The sequence below is a fragment of the Sturnira hondurensis genome, unplaced genomic scaffold, assembly GCF_014824575.4.
Source record: "Sturnira hondurensis isolate 20B ecotype Veracruz unplaced genomic scaffold, ASM1482457v3 Scaffold0009719, whole genome shotgun sequence".
Lineage (NCBI taxonomy): Eukaryota > Metazoa > Chordata > Mammalia > Chiroptera > Phyllostomidae > Sturnira > Sturnira hondurensis.
Genome location: NW_028082350.1, coordinates 11,203,440 through 11,222,084, shown reverse-complemented (window position 1 = coordinate 11,222,084; position 18,645 = coordinate 11,203,440). Strand labels below are relative to the sequence as shown.

Here is an 18,645-nt window from a genome sequence, read left to right as displayed (position 1 = left end):
GTCTGTGTGAGCACTCCAGCACAATGCCTGACAAATAAAGATGTCGAAGCCTCTTTATGATGGTAGAGCCAGACCATAGAAATTCTTTTTTTTCTAAAACATACTTAAGGATTTAATGAATTGTTATTTATACAGGGTGAGGCAAAAGTAAGTTTACAATTGTTCATATGCAAAATAAGGCAGTAATAAATAACAGTACAAGAATAAAATGTTGTGTACTCACAATTTTAAACCTGCTTTTGCCTCACCCTGTGTTAGGTACTGACAATCTTTGTATGGTGTAGGAGTGCCTTTGTTTTGTTTTTTAAAATAGTTGGGACTCATTTTCAGGAAATGTGAGCTATAATTTAAAAAATTATATCATAATTAAAGAAAAGATAAATTTTATTTCATTGAAAAATATGTTTCCATTATGTTTAGTGTTTAAAGACAGTGAACCTTGTTAAAAAATAAAATATTTCTAATATTCGATTTTAGGTTAATCATATTTTTTCCCCATCATTTAGAAGTTAGGTGCACTAAGTCACCACAGGACATTTAAATTCATTTTCTGTGGAAGTGTGTATGTGTGTGTATTCCTATAAGTTCTTTGATGATAATAAATTATAAAGATTGGAAAGACAGATAAAGTGCTTCTCAGATAAGGTCAAGTTCAAGGAGTTCATCATCACCAAGCCCTTATTATATGAAATGTTAAAGGGACTTATATAAGAAAAAGAAAATGAAAAATATGAACAGTGAAAAGACAGCAAACTCACAGTTATTAACAACCACACCTAAAACAAAAGCAAACCAAGAGGACAGCTAGATCAGGAGTGGAACCATAGAAATGAAGAACACATGGAGGGTTAGCAACAGGGGAGGGAGAGGGGGAGAAGGGGGGAGAAGGTACAGAAAATAGCATAGACAGTAGGTAGAAAATAGATAGGGGGAGGGCAAGAATAGTGGGGGAAATATAGAATCTAAAGAACTTGAGACACGTGGTCATAAAGGGGGAATGGTGGGGGAGGGGGTATGCAGGGTGGAGGGGAACGAAGGGGGGAATAGAACAACTGTAATGGTATAATCAATAAAATATATTAAAATAAATTATAAAGATTCATGATATATCTCTTGTATGCTCTTTCAGTTATTTTAAAAGCTTGTGGTTTCTGTTTTTTGGTGTTTTTTTTTTCCTTTTAGGCCTAGACCTTACCTTTTTGAAAGGGATCATAAGTTTCCTACAGACAAAGAGAACTTACCAGTGATTATTCTGTATGCGGAAATGGGTACCAGGTCATTTGGGAAATTTCACACAGTATTGTCTGAAAAAGCTCAAAATGGGGAAATTGTATATGTTCTTCGTCATTATATTCAGGTATGTGTTTGTTTTATTTGTTATTTGGGGTATAAAATGCATTTTATGGTAATTTATTATATTTTACATACTGATTTTCATCAGGAATGTTATTTGAAGATTTTAAAAAACTGTCAACATAAGAAATATTAAAACCTGTAGACAATTTTTATGAGTTTCCTTGAGCCAAACTGAGGACAGTTGCCAGGAAGCAAAACCTCAGCAGGTGGAGGAAACGCTCAGGCTAATGGCAGGCGGGTGTTTTTAGTTTCTTAGTTAGAGATTTTAAAATAAATGTTCTGAATACTCACCTTTTCTTCCATACTTTGGAAACATCTAGTGTATTTCTGGTCGTCTTATTTCAAAAAGTTCTTTACAGTACATATATTACTTTGATGGTGTCAAGTTTATCCAACTTTAATGGTTTACCCTCATGATGTCAGAAAGACATTGTCTTAGGTTTTTTTTTTGAGAGAATTAAAATGCTATTCTCGGTTTTGATCCTTGATCTAGCTGCAGTGTATTTGAATACCATATTTTGCTGTCTATAAAATGATTTTTTGCCCAAATTTTTGAGGGAAAAATAAGGGTATGCACTATACATGGGAATTAGTACTGAAACGTGGGTGCACATTATACACAGTAAAATATGGTATTTTGTGAGATAGAAAATTCTAGGTTTTCCATATGAAAATCATAAGTCCTCTTATATTCAATTGAAGAGTTAAATCTTTATTCTAAGCCACCATATACCAAGTTTCGATATAGGCATATTTGTTTTTAGATTCTGTTATGTTTCAGTAATACATATTTGTTCTACACAAATATAACGTCATATTAATTGCAGTAGCTTTCAATCCTAAAGCAATCTGAGAAAGGACAAAGCTGAAGACATAATACTTTTTGACTTCAAACTATATTATAAAGCTATAGTAATCAAAACAGCATAACAGACACATTGATTTGTGGAACAGAATAGTGATCTTAGAAATAACGCATTCATATATGATAAACTAATATTCGAGAAAGGAGCCAGGAATACTCAGTGAAGAAATAGTCTCGTCAATAAACAGTGCTGGCAAAACTGGAATGCCACATGCCGAAGATGAAACTGGACCCTGTCTTACCCCACTCACAAAAATTAACTCGAGCTGAATTAAAGACTTAAAATCTGAACCCATAGTACTCCTTAGAAAAATAGGGAGAGTGCTCCTGTCATTGGCAGTGACTTTCTGGATTTGACACCGAAAGCAAAGGCAATAAAAGCAAAAGTAAACAAGGGACTCTATCAAACTAAAGATCCTCTTCAGAGCAGAGAAAACTGACAAAATGGAAAGGCAGCCCATGGAGTGGAAAAAATATTTGCAAATCCTATCTCTGGTAAGGGATTGATGCCCAAAATATAAAGAACTCGTACAACTCAATAACAAAACAAACAAAAATTCCAATCCCATTAGAAATGGGTGAAGGACCTGAATAGACATTTTTCTAAAGTAAACATTCAAATGGCAACAGGTATGTGAAAAAGTGCTCAACATCGCTAATCACGGGGAAAGTGTAAACCAAAACTACAATGAGATACCATAAGACAGCTGTTAGAATGGCTGTTATCAAAAAAGTAAAAATACCTGGCTGGTGTAGCTCAGTGGATTGAGTGCGGGCCTGCGAACCACACAATCTCGGTTCGATTCCCAGTCAGGGTACATGCTTGGGTTGCAGGCCAGTTCCCAGCAGGGGCCAGTTCCCAGCAGAGGACACATGAGAAGCAACCATACATTGATATTTCTCTCCCCCTCTCCTTCCCTTCCTCTCTAAAAATAAGTAAATAAAATCTTTTAAAAAAAAGTAAAAATAGAAATGTTGGTGAGGATATGGAGAAAAGGGAACCCTTGTGCACCGTTGGGAATGTAGATTGGTGCTGCCAGTGTGGAGCAGTATGATGGTTCTTCAAAAAAATTAAAAATGGAACTGTCATGTGATCCAGCAGTTCTGCTTGTGCGTGTATTTCACAAGGAAGTGAAATCACTATCTGGAAAGATATCTGCACCCCTAAGTTCATTGCAGCGTTACTCGAAAAAGCCAAGATATGGGAACAACCTATTTATCAGTGGATGAATGGATAATAAATGTAGTGTGTGTGTTTGTGACATTCTTCCTTGAGAAAAAATGAAATCTTGCCATCTGCAACATGAATGGACCCTGAGGGCATTTTGGGAAGTGACATAAATCAGAGAAAGTCAAGTACTATGCTCACTTATATGTGGAATCTAAAAAATAACTCAGGAAGTAGATAAAACATTGATGGTCTGGGACCAGTGGGGTAGCCGTTGCAGGTGGTCACAGGTGCACAGACTTCAGTTCTAAGATAAGCACGTTCTGGGGATGTGCTGTGCAGCATGGTGACTCTAGTTCACTGCACTGTGTTATGTATTGGGAAGTTGCTAGGGAGGGGGCCCTGTAAGTTCTCAGCCCAAGATGAAAAACTCTATGTGAGGTATGAATGTTAACTTTATTGTGATTATGTCATTATATATACATATACCAAATGATTATGTTGTATACCTTATTCATACAGTATTGTATGTCAATTATATCAGAATAGGATTGGAAGTTGGAGATTGCAGGGTATGTTTATGTTTTAAAAAAATGCCTCCCAAGTGACTAATGTGGTCCCATAGAATCTGCTCATCTATTGAGAATCAGTCCCTAGTTATTCTCTGGACGACGTGACTGTTAAATGCACTGCTGTGTAATCATACTAGCCAACTCACTGGGCCCTTTGTAACATCAGGTTATAGCCTTACATTTGTACACTCAAAATATTTATATTGTAAATCCAGTCAACATGTAATTCTAATAAAAATAGACTTATTTATGCTACTTTTTGAATAGCTACCTTTTTGCAGGGAAAGAAGAAAAAACAATTCAAATTTTACAGTAATACAGTTTCAATTGGAGAAAGTAAATATGAATGTAATAAACATTTATCTTTATTACTGAGGAGCTAATAATATTTCAGAACTGATCATGGAAATTGGTTATGTGAAATTGCATTTCTTTTATGAACTGTAACAAAGTATGTGGACTTAGAGCTTTGATTTGCTTAGCCACCGACTGATTGTCTTTTGTGTGAATAGTCAATGTATTTTTAAATTGAGCTGTGTGAAATTGAAAAGGCTTTAAGCGATTTTCAACTTCGTCAGCTTACTGTCATTATAAACAACCTAGTTTTCTCATGCTATCTTTCATCATAGAATATGTCCCCTAAATTAGCAAATTAGATTTTAGTGTGGGCGGCAATGTTAAATACTTGTCTGCATATCTAGAACTAATTCTTACATCATCTTATTTGGAAATAGAATAGTTTAGGAATAGTCACTTTGGTAACACATTTATTTTTAAGACTGGGGAAAAGTTTAGGGAGGAAAGAAGAGAATAAAAAGAGTAATATGTTTTTAAGGGCCTCCTTCCCTCCAATTTCTGCTTTTTACTCTGTCGTGTTCAGGGTCACAAGTTCCACCCATGCAAGCTTGAATTAAGCCAAGACACGTAGCATTTTTGAGGGGATTTGCTGAGCGCTAGGGCTGACCGATTTCCCCACCTGTGGAAGATTAGGCCCAGTTAGAGCGACTGTAGCACAACTTCTAGGGATTTCAGTCTGGAGGCCAAAAAGGGGCGTAGACGCGCTCACTCAGCTAGCTGACCTTTTCGCTCAGCCCCGTGCTGAATCCTCTCGGGTCCATCACGCTGCCGCAACAGGTAAGATCGCTCACCTTTTGGAAAAAATGGGGTGACCTCTCTTTCTTGATAGGGTTATCTCTAGAAGTACATTTTATATTCTTCATAGAAAGGGGGAAATGAGGTCAAAAGTCCGGTCATAAACACTTTAGACAGTTCAGTTTTAGGCAGTTGTTGCCCTTCATTGCAAGAACGGACAGTGATTTGTGGCTTTTCGTGTATTTCACTCTTTGGGAAACATGGAGAGAAGTGAAATCAGGTTGATGAGGCGCCGGGTGGTGGTATCTCCTTTGCCTCTGCCTTCCAGTGTTTGTTTTGGGCAGCAGTCCAGTTGTCCTGAGTCTGGGCAGCTAGCAAATGATCACCCTTTGCTGCTTTAGCGAGTCGTGTGTGGTCCCCAAAGGAGTACAGTTTTGTTGAAACTCGATTGTACTGGGTCCTCTGTTAATGAGCCCATGGGAGAGATGGGAAAGTGACCAGGGTATGACAGGAAAGGTCAGATGTCTTCAATAGAAAAGAGTAATCAAAACAGTCATGACGAGGTTTTCAGGAAGTGAACAAGTGGCCATCCACCAAATTCTGGTTCCCTGATAGACTGCCTAGAGGGAGTATAAATGGCCCCCGAGTAACTTTCAATGATTTGAAAGTTTTATTACAGTAATTCACCCTAATGTCCTAATACACAGTAACAGTGAATTGCGAAGAAGATATTTGAGTAAATATTTTCTCTTTTTAAAAAAAAATCAATGTGTTTGAACAGAAACCAGCATCACGGAAAATGTACTTATCTGGCTACGGTGTGGAGCTGGCAATTAAGAGCACAGAATACAAGACCCTGGATGATACCCAAGTTAAAGGTAAGTTTTCTTTCTGTATTTGAGTAGAATGAAAATTTGGAGGCCTATATGTGTGTGTTTCTTTAAAATTTCATGCCTAAAATTCTACCTGTGTTAATATGAGTCTGCAGATGGGGTAAACATGTTTTTCCCGACTTTGGAATTTAATTGTAAACTGAAAGAAATATATCTAATATTGCAGTCAACCTTGGTTCTCATACGTGTCCCATCTGGAACAGTTGGGTTCTCCACTAAGTTGTTCACGGGACAGTGTCTCAGTTGTCCAACAGGAATTTGGCTCCAGACCTGACAGCCTGTTCACGCTGCCACCCGTGTGCTCCGTCACACGTCTCTTAGGCGACAAAGGAGCGAATGCACGAGTGGAGTGTGATTAGGTGTCTGAACAAATCGCTTCTTGAACAACCTGCCATAATAAAGTTCAAGAACCAGGGCTCCACTGTGTCGTGCTGTCATAAACTCATTTAAAAATTGGCAGTAGCATCTTATTTTGCTTATACATAATGGCTCACCAACCATTTTTAGCAACATATTTAAAAATGATAGTATAAGTTACACTGAGGCAATCGATGAAGCTCTTTATGGCTCCAGGGGGCTGGCCCTGGCGCTCGGGCTGGCACCCCCAGCACTGCCTTGGGTGGGGGAAGGGGTCTGAGAAATCAGTGTCTTAGTAAGCCTGGAATTCCTTGGTAGCTCACTGCCTTAGGAAGGTTTCTCTGAAGTATTTATTTATAATGAAGTTAGGATGATGGTGGGTCTCTTTTTTTCTTTTTTGAAGTGGGATGAGAGACGTGTGTGAACTGTTTTGATGAAGTAGATCAGTTACATTTGTGATCTACAAATCAGTCCACCTATCGTCTGGGTAGTAAACACATTCTCTAGAATGAAGAACTCTGGAGACCAAAACTAAAGAAGTTTCATAAACTTGTGAAAATCTTTTATTTCCTGGTTTCTCAGAAATTGATTTATATCTGATTCTTTAATAAGAGTTTTAAATTCATTCATTTATATGCTCTCAGATGTGGTTTCAGCTTCAACTTCGTTTTTCCACTTAGGATCTGGTCCTGAAAGCCCTGCCCTGGCCATAGACTTAACTCTGGCCACTCCCACTGAATGTGGGTCAGATAAGATCTGTTACTCTGATTTAAATTCTGAAGAGTAACTGGGGAAGTAGAGTAGAAATAATATTCAGACTTTATATATTTTCTAGGGTAGATACATGTTAGGACACAAAACAAGTCTCAGTAAATTTATGAAGATTGAAATCATCTCAAGCATCTTCTCTGACCATAATCATGTGAAACTAGAAATTAAAAGGGGAAAAAAAACTGGAAAACACACAAAGGCATGGGGGCTGAACAGCACGTTACTAAACCATGAATGAGATTAAGGAAGAAATCAAAAGGCGCCTTGAGACAAAATGAGGGCGCAACAGCCCAGGATCTGTGGGACACAGGGAAAGCAGACCTAAGGGGGCAATCAACGGCACTGGAGGCCTACCTCGGGAAACAAGAAAATTCTCAAATAAACAATATAACTTCACACGTAAAGGTACTAGGAAAAAAACCCAACTTGAGTAAAACACTAAAGATGTGAGCATAAAAAATGAAAGGGTCTAATCAATACAAAACGTCAATCAGACCAAGAGCTGATTCTTAGAAAAGATAGATGAGATTGACAGACCTTTCACCAGACTCATCAAGAAAAAAGGAGGACCCAAATAAATACAATCAGAAATGAAATGGGAGAAGTAACAACTGACACCACAGAAATGCAAAGGATTATCAGAAATACTACAGCCAACTACATGCCAACAAGTTAGATAATCTGGATGAAATGGACACATTTCTAGAAACAGTTTTCTAGAACCTGAATTAGGAAGAATCAGAAAATCTGAATAGATTGATTACAACTAATGAAATTGAAGCAGTGATCAAAAAACTTGCAACAAACAAAAGTCCTGGACCAGATGGCTTCACAGATGAATTTTACCAAACTTTCAAAGAATTAACACCTTCTCAAAATATTCCAAAAAATACAAGATGAGGGAAGAGTTTCAAGCTCATTTTACAAGCCCTCCATTATCCTAATTCTAAAACCAAATAAAGACATTACAGAGAAAAAACGATTTGGGCCAATACCCTTGATGAACATAGATGCTAAAATCCTCAACAAAACATTAGCACACCAAATACAGTGATACATCAAAAAGACCGTATACCATTAAGTGGGATTTATTCTGGGGAAGCAAGGTTGAGAGAGAATCCGCAAATGAGTATGATACATCACATAAACAAAATGAAGGATAAAAATCGCATTATATGCATAAATTCAGAAAAAGGATTTGATGCAATGGATCGCCCATTTGATTAAAAAAAACCTCTGAACTAAGTGGTAATGGAAGGAATGTACCTCAATGTAATAAAGGCTGTACATGACAAACCCACAGCTAGCATCATGTTCAAAACTAGTAGCATTTCTCTTAACATTGGGAACAAGACAGGGACGTCTGCTTCCACAGCTTTTATTCAACATAGTACTGCAAGTCCTAGTCCCAGCAGTTAGACAAGAAGGAAAAACAGGCATCCCAATTGGAAAGGAAGAAATGAAGTTGTTGTCCCTTGCAGATCACATGATACTATATATAGGGAACCCTAAAGATTCCACCCAAAAACTACTAGAAGTGATAAATGAATTCCGTAAAGTAGCAGGACACAAATAAATATCCAGAAATCAGTTGCATTTTTCCACATCAATAATGAACTATCATAAAGGGAAACTTAATCCTATTTATAATTGCATCAGAAATAATATAAAATATCTGGGAATTTAACCAAGAATATAAAAGTCCCGTACTTGGAAAATTATAAGACACTGAAGAAAGAAATTGAAGAAGATACAAATAAGTGGAATCATGTTTATGGATAGGAAGAATTAACATCACTGAAAAATCCTGGCCCTGGCTGGCGTAGCTCAGTGGATTGAGTGCGGGCCTGCGAACCACACAATCGCGGTTTGATTCCCAGTCGGGGCACATGCCTGGGTTGCAGGCCAGTTCCCAGCAGGGGACTCATGAGAGGCAACCATACATTGATATTTCTCTCCTCCTCTTCCTCTCTAAATATGAATAAATAAAATCTTTAAAAAAAAAAGAAAGAAAAATCCTTACTACCCAAAGCAATCTATAGATTCAATGCAATTTCTATCATGATACCAATGACATGTTTCGCAGAACTAGAACAAATAGCCCAAGAATTTATATGGAACCAAAAAAGACCTGGAATAAACAGCAATCATGAGAAAGAAGGACAAAGTTGGAGGTATCACAATATCTGATACCTGACTATACTATAAAGTCATAGAAACCAAACAGCATGGTACTAGCATGAAAACAGACATGTAGATCAGTGGAACAGAATAGAGAGGCCAGCGATAAACTCACGCTTCTATGGCCAATTAGTATTTGACAAAGGAGGAAATAACATAAAATGGGGTAAAGACAACATACTCAAATCATTGGTTTTGGGAAAATTAGATATATGGGGGGAAAATGAAACTAGATGATGATATTTCACCATACACAGGAATGAAGTCAACATGAGTTATAGACTCAAAACCATAAAAATTATAGATGAAAACATAGTAAAACCTCAGATATTTCTTATAGAAGTATTTTTTATAATACATCTCTTCAGGCAGGGGGAAGAAAAGGAAAAATTAAACAAATGGGACTACATTAAACTAAAAAAACTTTGCACAGCAAAGGAAAGCAAGAAAATGAAAAGATAACCCACTGAATGGCAAAACATACTAGTCAATGATATATCTGATAAGGAGTTAATATCCAAAATTTACGAAGAACTTACACAATTCAGCATGAAAAAAAGCAAACAATGAAGTTAAAAAATAGGCAAAGTGCCCTGAGCAGTGTGGCTCAGTGGGTTGGGTATCATCTTGCAAAGTGAAAGTTCACCAATTTGATACCCAGTCAAGGCACATTCCTGGGTTGTGGGTTCGGTCCCTGTGAGAGGCAACCAATCAATGTTTCTCTCTTGCTCCACCCCCCACCAATTCCACTCTCTCTAAATAAATAAAATCTTTTTAAAAATAAATAAAAAATGGGTAAAGGACTTTACTAAATACTTCTTAAAAGAGGAAATACAGAGGGTCAATGTCACCACTCATCCAGGAGATGCAAATAAAACCACAATGAGGTATCACCTCACACCTGTCAGAATGGCCATCATCAACAAGTCAGTAAACAAGTGCTGGCGAGGGTGTGGCGACAGGGAACCCTTGTGCACTGTGTTGGTGGGAATGCAGTTTGGTGCAAACACTGTGGAAAGCAGTGTGGAGTTACCTCAAAAAATTAAAAGTGGGCCCTCACCAGGCGCCTCAGTTGGAGCATCATCCTGTGTGCCAGAAGTTCGCAAATTCGATTCCTAGTCAGGGTGAAGGATACCTAGGTTGCAGGTTCAGTCCCTGGTCCGGGCACGTATGGCAAGTCAACCAGTCAGTGTTCTCTTTCACATCGATGTTTCTCTCCCTTCCTCTCTAAAATCAATTAAAAAATATGTCCTCAGGTATGGATTAAAAACAATTAAAAATGGAACTGCCTTACGACCCAGCAGTTCTCCTTCTGGGAATATATCTGGAGAAACCCCAAACAGTAATGTGAAGGACTATACGCACCCTAGGTTCATTGCAGCGTTACTTACAGCTGCGAAGATCTGGAAGCAGCCCAAGTGCCCAGCGGCAGACAAGGGGGTGAAAAAACTGTGGGATGTTCACACAATGGAATACTGTTCAGTTGTTAAAAAGAAGGAAATCTTAACTTTGCGACAGCATGGATGGACCTGTAAAGTGTTACGCTAAGTGAAATAAGCCAGTCAGAGAAAGACAAATATATGATCTCACTCATATATGGAATCTAATGAACAAAGTAAACTGACAAATGAAATAGAAACAGACTCATGGATACAGAGAACAGACTGATGGCTGTCAGAGGGGAGGAGTATTGGGGGGCTGGGTGAAAAGGTGAAGCAAACACATACATATACATACACACACGTATGTGTGTGTAAAAGACACAGACCACAGTGGTGATAGAGGGAAGGGGAGGTGGAGGTGTGCAAGGGGGGTAAATGGAGACAAAAAGACTTGCTTCGGGCAATGAGTGCTAGGTACAGTGTGCAGATGAGGTTATACTGAGTTGTACACTTGAAACCTGTATGGTCTTATGAGCCAGTGTCGCCTCAATTCAGTTTTTAAAAAAAACTTCATAGGCACAACTGTATGGTGAGTAATAGAGGGGAGAGGGGTAGGGTGGGAGAGGGTGAAAGGGAATAAATGCTGATGGAAGGAGACTTGACTTGGGGCGGTGAACACAGCACGATGTACAGATGATGTGTTATACAATTGTACGCTTGAAATTTTTTAAATTTTATTAACCAATGTCACCCAATAAATTAAAAAAAATAAAATTAAGAGTGCACACTTGGGAATGCAGGCATGTGCTTATACACATGTCATTAAGCTGATCATGAAGGAAAGACAAGGTAAAACATGGAATTTAATTTTTAGTTCTTCTAATATTTGATTGCATATTCCTTTCCCATTCTGAAAAAATTTTTTTTCCCAAAAAAATATAGCTGTGGCTAATGCTACTGTTGAAGATGAAATTGAAACAAATGAAGTTCAGGGATTTCTCTTTGGGAAACTAAAGTAAGTGTGAAATGAAATAAAGTTATATTATTATACTCTTAAGTTTGTTTTTAGAGGAACATGCTGTGTTGGTATATTTTAAATATATAGATATAATTATTTTTATGTATTACAAAAATAATGTACAGTTAATGCCAAAAAAGCACAAAATTGAAGGGTAATCTCTAACTCAACTGTATAAGTGTGATGAGGAGATAGGAATTGAAAATGATCAAAGTTAATTTCTGACAAAAAACTGAATCAAAACTTTGTAGACTCTTTTACAGACATAATAGGTTACCAAAATCATGGTTAATATTTAGCATGAAAAATATCAAAATTTTAACGCCTCAAAAGAGGAGAAAATGATTTCCCTAAATTTCTGTGCTGCAGATTTTTGTATTAAAAACCTTTAACACCTGGTCTTAATTTCATACCCACATGTGAGTAAACGTTGAGAAATTCAAGTTGTGCTCCCTGTTTTCCCCGCCTCACTAACTGAAGACAAGGGGTGGGCCAGTGAGTGCTCTGCAAAAACTCATGTCTGGGGGTCGCTGGAGCTTTGTGTGCGCTTTCTCTTGCTCGTAAGAAGGGAAAGTTTATGATTCCACTGTAAGGCCAAAATTAATTAAAAGGACTGTTTTTAGTATTGTTAGTTCTTGTTTAGTATTACAAGTATTTATAAGGGATGCTTTAGGCACATAGGGTGAGTAGGTAACTGCAGAGCAAGGGGACACTTTTGGAGGCTGTGCTAGTTTGTACAGAAGACTGTGTTACAGCTCTGCCCCGCGTTGCCCAAGTGGTGTGCTTTAGGGGCCTTAAAAAGTCAGTGCCTGTTGTAAAACATTTATTCTAAATAAGCTATTTATTTAGTAAATAACAACACGTTTTTATTCCATTTTCAGCTGCGTCTTAATATCTTGGAATCTGTAGTTTCATATTTTTTTAAACAGAACTTTTTTTTAAGATTTTATTTATCTTTAGAGGGGAAGAGAAGGAGAGAAATATCAATGAGTGGTTGCCTCTTGTGAGTCCCCTGCTGGGAACTGGCCTGCAACCCAGGCATGTGCCCCGACTGGGAATTGAACCGCAATCATGTGGGTCGCAGGCCTGCGCTCAATCCACTGAGCCACACCAGCCAGGGCTAAACAGAACTTTTAATGGGAATAAGTTGTGCATCTTCTAGAAAGCCTCTGCACATTAGTTTTTTAAGAGAGGAACTACTCAAAGTCAGCTCTTACACCATTCCTCATTAGGCAAGCCTCCCAACCCCTTAAAAAACCTTTGCTTTAATGTATCACATGTGAATAATGTATTTTTGCCTGAATTACATAAATAATTGTAGCATTGAAATTTAAGAGTATGATTAAATATGAAAAACAATATGATAGCCCTCATAAACTTAATATTATTCCACAACTTCAAGGTTTGAGAAACGAGGGGTTAATGTAATTTGTACTGAGCTTTTCTGAGGTTTTGTTGCTTTTTCATCGCGAGCTCAGTCTTGGTCAGCCTTGCTGCTCCAGTGAAATGCGGCCCCACGTTGTCATCGAACTGCAGACTGGCCCTGTGGTGTATCTGTCTGTTGTTATCTGTAACACTCGCGCAGTTCTGTAAATACATTTTTTCACTTTTTATCTTCATTTCTCTTTATTGCTGAAAATACATATTTTATAACTTGTAATGGAAGCTAACATTTCATTTTTAAGAGTTCTATTTAAATCTGAAATGATACTGTGTCTTGATTTCATGAGAGATAGAAGATTATACTTTGTACATACAGTAAATGTCATTCTGCATTATTATTTGGCACTCTGCAGGATACCTAGATGTGTTTCATGTGAGGCAAAATTATCTTATGCTTTTTATTCATTTCAAACATGGAACTTTTCAGGAATAGACTCAGATTGTATAGAAAATATTAGTGCCTTTCCTTATAGTAATTATTTTAAATTATAAAAGCAATACTTTTAATTTTTTAAATGTTAAAATAAAAACTATATAGTATAAAAACTAATCATTCTGCCCTCCCCCGTGACCTCTCAGTGATGATGTTAATGGTCGAGGGAGGCTCCGTCTCTCCAGGTTTGGTTTGGTTTATGTGTTGAAAAAAAACAGACACGTGTCTTCGTCCTTATTTGAGTTCTGCATCTGTAGTTGCATCATGGTTTGTCCTCTTAATGGTGAACAATTAGTTTGTATCTGACTATCAGGAAGAGTTCATTTCAAAAACATGCCGCTTACATGATGATTCGTAGTCGGGGATGATAATTAGCATTGCTTAATATCCCAATGCAGAGAAAGGTATTCGGACCTTAGAGCGAATCTGACCGCGTTCCAAAAGTACCTGATCGAGAGCAACAAGGAAATGACGCCTTTGAAAGTCTGGGAGCTACAGGGTGAGTGTCTGGTCTGCTTTGACACAGCAGTGTGGTAACTGAGCTCTGTTCTGTTAAATAAGCTTTGGTTTAACATTATATAAATTATTTAATAGAAAGTGATAATAACTGTGATGTAAATAATATAAATTGTTACATTATTTTTTGTGGAAATATTTAAAACTTTCTCCATCGAGCAAATTGTATTTCTGTTTGTAAGACTTACAATTCACATAAGTGTAGTTATTTGATATTATCTAATCCTTTTTAAAGTATACACTAATTTATCTTATAGGTTCATCGGAAGCAGTAAATTGTATTTCAGGGAATTTGTAACATTGATGAAAAATTCTCACTCGTAGGTCGGGAGAGGTCAGGACTAAATCCAGTTTTTGTCTGTGTCGCGTTTTGGTTGTGATAGACTGACCCCTGCCCGCGCCTCCGTTAACTTGGAGCAGCTTCGGGGCCGGCATCCCAAGCGCGGGACTTGTGTGGCCAGAATTTAGTTAGGATTGAAGGATGAGTCCTTTACAACTTGTAGTTTTCTTTTTCATTATTTGTAAACTTCAGCAGGTCACGGGGACATGTTGTTTTTCTGTGTGATCCACAACTTTTATCACATCTCATCAACTTTTTAAAAATATAACAGTTAATTGAGACATCGCTGACATAGTATACAGTTGACCCGCTCGAAGTGTACTGTTCAGTGGGCTTCACTGCGTTTTCAGAGTTCTTTAACTGTCACTACAGTCAGTGTCAGGGTGTCTTCATCACCCCCAAAGAAACCTATGCACACGTGAACAGGTAGCCCTGTCTCCCAGCTTCTCCAGCTTTGGGCAAGTGCCAATCTGCTGTATCTTCAAAATGCGCTGCAAGGGACCTGTAATTCAGAAAATTGTAAGTGATAGAGTGTTCGTGAAGGCTCGTAAACGGAGAACACGCAGCTCAGCTCAGTTTTAACTAACCTTCCTAGTGTCTGTATACGATAGAGTTGAACAGACTAGAAGCAGGAAATCCAATTAAGGCATCATTGAAATCGAGGGACCAGAGGCAGGACGAGGACTATGGTGGAGGCGTAGGCAGGAGAGCCGGGTCTGGCAAATGTGGAGGAGGTGGAAGGAGTCACAGAGGACTTCAAGATTTCCAGCCGTAAGCCTGAGAGAACATAGAGCATGCAAGCAGGAATATGGGGCAGGAACCTGGGGCCCAGGAATGACGAGACTGGCATTAAAATGATTGACTGGAGGGGATTGTGACGTATCCAGATGATAAGGGTTAGTAGTGGGGTGAATATAAAATTCTTAAGCTGAAAGAAGAGGATTTAGAAGGTTAAAAATCATAGTATAGCCCTGGCTGGTGTGGCTCAGTGGATTGAGCACGGGCCTGCGACCCACATGATTGCTGTTCAATTCCCAGTCTGGGAACGTGCCTGGGTTGCAGGCCAGTTCCTGTCAGGGGACTCATGAGAGGCAACCATACATTCATACTTCTCTCCTTCTCTCCTTCCCTTCCCCTCTAAAGATAAATAAATTTTTAAAAAATCATAGTATAAAGCAGACGTCCAACCTTTTGGCATCTCTAAGCCACTCTGGAAGACGAGTCGTCTTGGGCCATGCATGAAATGCGCAAACACTAACAAAAACTGATGAGCAAAATGAAGGTTTTAAGTAAATTTACGATTTTGTCCTGGGCCACACGCAAGTGGTACTAACTGAAAGAGTAGGGTGACCAAAGCAGCGTGCAGGGCGGGTGTGGTGGTGCTCATCTCCGCGCACGCGCAAGGGGCAGGGGACCCTGTTCTCATCGCTGACTCCGTGCTGGTGACAGCAGTGCCCTCGGAGAAGACATGGTGGGATGATGAGAGGTGGGGGAGGGCAGCATAGAAGCCAAAGGAAGTACGTTTTCAAGACAGGGACATTGACCGGTACCTTCTCTCTCTCTCTCTCTCCTTTTCTCTTTTCTTTCTCTTTCCCTCCCTCCCTTATTAGGTTGTTTATAAATGCCTTTAGTACCAATAGAATGACCAGAAATGTAACATAAAGGGTCTCACTTGTCATTTTACTGTTAATTCACTCATTCATTCATCAGTATTGAGCTCTTGTGTATGAGATACTTTCTTTTGTTGAGAATATTAAGGCTCTGCTCTGCTTCTGGCATATTGGAGACTGACTACAGGAAGCCACACACATTTTTCTTTCCCTAGAACTCTTGTTTCAGGTGAAATAATGCTAAGTTTAGGATTTTATCTTTATTGTAGCATAAAAGTAGAACAGTACTGGAAGAGAAAATGAATGTTTCATACTTACCGAGTTAAACACATTAGGTCCTCCTTAATGTTCTTTTCAGAATTGGCTCTTCAAACTCTTTTTTTTCTTCCTTTGGTTATTCTTTGTATCAAAGCCTTTTCTTGCCTGTTTCTTTAACCTAAATATAGACAAAAATGGCTTTGCATCAGCATTTTTTTCATATATCTCATTCTAAAGTTGTTATACTATAATTTGGGGAAAGCAAGTGTTAAGTATTAAATGGTACTGATTGATAAAAGTGTAAAGTTTATCTTAATTGGAAATAAGTGCTACGTTTCCATTTCAAGTTTTTGAAAACTGATAACTATGAGAGTGTTAACGTGTCTGTACAAGGTTATATAGCCAGAAGGGCTAAATAAATTACATGGAGATGTCTGCAAAGGCACGGCATTATGCTAGATTTTTTAATGGTATTTTTTTCCTTCCAGATCTTAGTTTTCAAGCAGCTTCTCAGATAATGGCCGCTCCAGTTTATGATGCCTTGAAACTAATGAAGGACATTTCACAGAACTTCCCCATAAAAGCCAGGTATAATAAAGTTCATTAGTTTGATTATAGCTGGGATTCTTTCCATTGAATACATTTCATGAAAATGGGTGATTTCACTTAACATAATGATATCAATTAATTCTAGTATATACAGCGCTTATGAAATCAGGGCCTTTCTTCCTCACGCACGTCGGTTTTTCCCTAGAGTGGAGTACTGGCTTGTGCACATATGTATCCATATACGAAGACTTTAGGGTTGTGAATTTCTCATACCAACTATTCTATTACTTTGAACTACAGATTAGTCCTGAACATAAAGGTGGAATGAGTTATACCAATATTTGTTTTCCCAGGACTCTGACCAGAGTTGCTGTAAATCAACTTATGAAGAAGGAAATACAGAAAAATCAGCAGGTGTGTTTGAATTCCTCCTTAAAAGAATTTACTGTGCTTCTGTCACTGTTTCAGACTTTGGGTCTTCAGTTTTCATGCAAGAAAGAAAATGGAAAGAAAACAATTCCAGTTTTTCCATTTTCGTACTGTCTACATACAGTCTGTGATTCTACCCAGTCTTTCCTGCCGTGGGTCTCACTCACCTCCTCGTCCACTCTGCACTCCAGACCTTTTGCTCATGTAGTATGGCTTCGCAGGATAAACATTAAAAGCTATCAGTTATTCATTGTTTCTCACAATTAGTTTTGCTTAAAAATGTGAGTACCAAGTCAAGGTTAGACCATTGGAATATTACTAGAATCCTATAGCATACAGGACAGAAGTGACAGGTAGTTTGGTAAGGTTCTGACAAATGGCTTCTTAAGTTACCTGAAGACCCCAAATGACCCTAAATGCGTTAATAGTTGTGAAGTGCTTAGAACATTGCCTCATTTTATGGCATAGGACTTATTTGTTTTAAGTAATGCAATATCAGATGCACAGGGCCGCCAAAAGTGGCTTTTCTCACATAAAAAGAAGTCTTGACTTCCGCCAAGATGGAGGCATAGGTGGAAACACTGTGCCTTCTCCTACAACCAAGTTTGAATACAACAAAGGTTTGGAGAAACAAAGACACAACCAAAGGACAGAAAATTGAATTATGCAGAAGTCCGACTACATCTAACCGTTCAACGGGACGGTAAGAGGGGCGGAGCCAGCAGCGAGCAGGGTCGGGCAGGACAGGGCCCCCGACCCAGGCGTGCAGGCAGACGAGAACCAGTTGGGGTACGGGGCAGACCGCAGGCGCATATTCACGCACAGTGAGACGGACCACGCAGGCCCCAGGGGGCGAGGGAGGGCTGACGGCGGTGGCACACTCGCGTGCAGTGGGACGAAACGCATGGGCCAGGTGACGGCAGCAACTGCGGCACCCGTGAGGGCGGCAGGCGGTGGACAGGATGCCATAGTCCCTCTTTGACCCTGCCCCCACATACAGCGTCACAACTCAGCGACTTAGTTGCCCTTCGGCACCGGTGAGGGCCAGGGCGGCAGGCAGCAGACGGGACGCCTGAGTCCCTCTTTGACCCCGCCCCCACATACAGTGTCACAACCCAGCAACTTAGTTGCCCTGTTCTAGTGAACACTTTAGGGCTCTGATCCTGCTATGGAACAGTCACGAATAACCCGAAAGATGGCACAAGAAGAACTCAAAGTCCCAGAGCCAATAACTCTAAGCAACCGAGAAATTGCCAGCCTCTCAGAAGNTACTTTGAACTACAGATTAGTCCTGAACATAAAGGTGGAATGAGTTATACCAATATTTGTTTTCCCAGGACTCTGACCAGAGTTGCTGTAAATCAACTTATGAAGAAGGAAATACAGAAAAATCAGCAGGTTTGTTTGAATTC

The 18,645-nt window shown here is 38.9% G+C and overlaps 1 protein-coding gene across 1 annotated transcript in view; it reads left to right on the top strand.

Annotated features, from left to right (window-relative positions):
* The window catches only part of UGGT2 (UDP-glucose glycoprotein glucosyltransferase 2), a 120,593-nt gene that overhangs the window by 20,157 nt on the left and 81,791 nt on the right, over positions 1-18,645 (top strand). Inside the window, exons 5-10 of the mRNA XM_037057567.1 lie at positions 1,183-1,357; positions 5,835-5,931; positions 11,580-11,652; positions 13,930-14,030; positions 16,744-16,843; positions 17,158-17,218. Coding sequence (XP_036913462.1) covers positions 1,183-1,357; positions 5,835-5,931; positions 11,580-11,652; positions 13,930-14,030; positions 16,744-16,843; positions 17,158-17,218 — 607 coding nt within the window. The remainder of the gene's footprint in view (positions 1-1,182; positions 1,358-5,834; positions 5,932-11,579; positions 11,653-13,929; positions 14,031-16,743; positions 16,844-17,157; positions 17,219-18,645) is intronic.